The sequence below is a fragment of the Saprolegnia parasitica genome (genome assembly GCF_000151545.1).
Source record: "Saprolegnia parasitica CBS 223.65 unplaced genomic scaffold supercont2.954, whole genome shotgun sequence".
In the NCBI taxonomy this organism is placed as follows: Eukaryota; Oomycota; class Saprolegniomycetes; order Saprolegniales; family Saprolegniaceae; genus Saprolegnia; species Saprolegnia parasitica.
Window position 1 is genome coordinate 136 of NW_012157348.1, and position 2,641 is coordinate 2,776.

The 2,641-nt window shown below is 58.1% G+C and overlaps 2 protein-coding genes across 2 annotated transcripts; both read right to left on the minus strand.

Annotated features, from left to right (window-relative positions):
• Positions 1-803: 803 nt before the first annotated feature.
• SPRG_18069 (hypothetical protein) lies at positions 804-986 on the minus strand (the record flags this gene model as incomplete). Its single annotated transcript, XM_012357497.1, has 1 exon — positions 804-986. A coding segment is annotated over one exon (183 nt), but the record flags the coding sequence as incomplete, so codon positions are not given.
• An 887-nt stretch (positions 987-1,873) lies between these two features.
• On the minus strand, positions 1,874-2,587 carry SPRG_18070 (hypothetical protein; the record flags this gene model as incomplete). Its single annotated transcript, XM_012357498.1, has 2 exons — positions 1,874-1,914; positions 1,960-2,587. The coding sequence occupies 2 exons, from the start codon at positions 2,585-2,587 to the stop codon at positions 1,874-1,876; spliced, it is 669 nt and encodes a 222-aa protein (XP_012212888.1).
• Positions 2,588-2,641: the final 54 nt, after the last annotated feature.

Below are 2,641 nucleotides of genomic sequence, written 5' to 3' on the forward strand. Positions count from 1 at the left end.
GCTATGACGTTTCTTGATGAAGCGCAAATGTGGTATGTCATGATGACGTACGCTGTTAGTGGCGGCGAAGTCGGCGTGGACAGCGATGGCCTTCGCCATCTCTGTCTGTCGCTTCATCACGGCCGCCATGAGCGGCGTGTCGGCAGAATGCTACACACGCAGTGCGTCCTAGGACGAGAACGCGACAACGCACGCACCTCGTCCTCGATCGTGAGGTCGCATCGCTTCGACGCAAGCAAACGCTGCGCAATGTCGACGTTGTTGTCGTCCACGGCGACGGCGAGGGGCGTGTACCCGTCCTATTGCATTCGGAAACTGCCATGTGAGCACGTGGTGCTGCCACGTCATTTACGAACATCCGCGCGTAAATTCACATTGGCGCCGTTCTCAACGAGGAACGACACAAAGGACGCGCTTCCGTACAGCGCTGCCACATGCAACGCCGAGTCTTCCGACTAATCAAAGGCTCGTGCTGCCGATTTGCAGTCGTCACATGTCAATGTACTACCGTCGGGCTCACGGCGTTGATGTCCACGAACGGCAGCAAGAGGCGGCCAGCCTCGACGTGGTCATTCGCTGCTGCATACGCCATCGCCGTCATTCCCCTCTGGAGAGAGAATCGGCCTCAAGGTCGGTCGTGTGTAACGAGGTAGTACCTTGTTGGCGATCGCCACGTTGGAAACCGGAAGAAGACACTCAATCACCGCGAGATGACCTGCAGCGGCCGCCTTCATCAATGGCGTGCTGCTGTTCTACGCGTATCAAGCAGCGCGTGAGTGCAGACATGGCATGGATCATTGGACCTCGTTGGTGGCGTTGGCGTCGCAAGAGGGAAGGAGCTCGTCGACGATGTCGACGTGGCCTGCGCCGCATGCGATAAAGAGCGCGCGCATGCGATCGTCCATATCGGTCGTCGACGGGAGCTGCGCTCGTACGGCCTCGAGGTCCCCGGCTTCGGCAGCGTCGATGAGCGCTTGGTTGGGCATGGGCACGTTGCAGAGTGGCAGCTTCGGGACTCTTCTCTGCCACTGTGCCGCCATATGGTCATGTGTTTGTGTCCCGACATCCCACGCTACAGCACATGAAGGTGCAATGCGTCGGTCTCCAGCTGCAACTATTAATACAGGTGGCACACTTGCGTGTTGTAGTACTTGAGCACATGTCACTATACCATTTGTATACTAGTAAGGCACATGTGTCCTCGCTAGTTTTGGAGCAAATAGAATGGCACCGTGCTTGTCACCGTGCTTGAACGCCGAGTTCATGGTTGTTGTTGAAGTGGGTCGTCTATTACTATAGATCATGATTGACGCAACAAAATTTGCACTGGCGGCGACATCAGGCGATGGCTGCCGTTTGGCAATCAGGCGCAAGCTCGAGACGACGTTCCAGGGCGGATCCGGATCTGGGCGCGGGGCACTACCTCGTGCAGGCTTGCCACCACCAGCACTACCGCCACCGCCGTCATGGCTGCGCTACGCCGGTGACCGCCTCTGTCGACGTATGACTGTCACCACCTTTTGCGGCGACGAGGAGGAAAACACCATCCGTAGCACTACCACGTTTAGTAAAACGGTGTTTTAAATTGAGCACTCTCGACAAGTGCCGCAAAGTGGAGCTCGCTGCTCGTTGCGACTGCATTCGCCAAGCTTTGGTGCATGTTCATCGAGCCACGCGCCGCCCTTGGTGCTCCGTGGCGCTACGTACTCGCCCGCGTCCTAGCATCATTCTTTTGGCTCCTTCAACACCCGACCTCTCTCCAAGACCAAGATTCATCGCCAAGATCTTCAATAGGATTTGAATACAGCCATTTCAGCATAAACGGATGCAAGGTTCTACGTGTCGTGCGGTGACATGCAGAAGATCCGACGATCTACGCGCCCGCGATCAGGCAGACCCACGCTACGAGGCCGACTAACATCGTCGGGCAAAGGGCTGCCCCGGCATTGGCAAAGACACCGTCACTCGAGTCGTTTGGCGCAATCACTTGGCCGTTGCTGTCCAGCGCATCGACGCTCGTCTGCGCCGTCTGCACCGTGAGCTGCGTCGTCTCAAAGAGCACACCGGCCTTGACGAGCGCATTCTGAAACTCCATCGATGTGTTGGCCACGAGCGCGTTGAGCTTGGTGGCGGTAATATTGAGCGCGTCGAACGTCGGCCGCTTGATCAACAGGTCGATCTGCAAGAGCGACGTGTCATTGACGACGACGTCGGCCACTTCCGACAGCGTAATGTTGGCCATGTCCACGGGCGGGTTGCCAATCGTGCTGATGCTCCACGCGCTGCCAGTAGAGCCATTTCCGTTGCTGCTCAGATACGACGCCAGTGTCTCGGAGAACGCATATGCGTAGTTCTGGAAGCCTGTTGCGTTGGCGCCTTGGATCCACAGGGTCGAGTACAAGCTGTACTGCACTGGCGCGACGGCCGGGTCCGGGTACGCTTGCGGCGCGCACGTCAAGACGCAGCGGTTGGCGTTCGGGATCGCCGACTGGCACTGCTGGTACGCAGGTGTGTAGTCGTTGTAGCAGTTGGTCTGGACGCACTGGAGGAAGCCGGGGTAGCAGACGCAGCCGTCGTTGCCGTACATGGCGAGGCACTGGTTCGTAGCGCGCTTGGCAGTTGGTCTGGTAGCACGGGTACC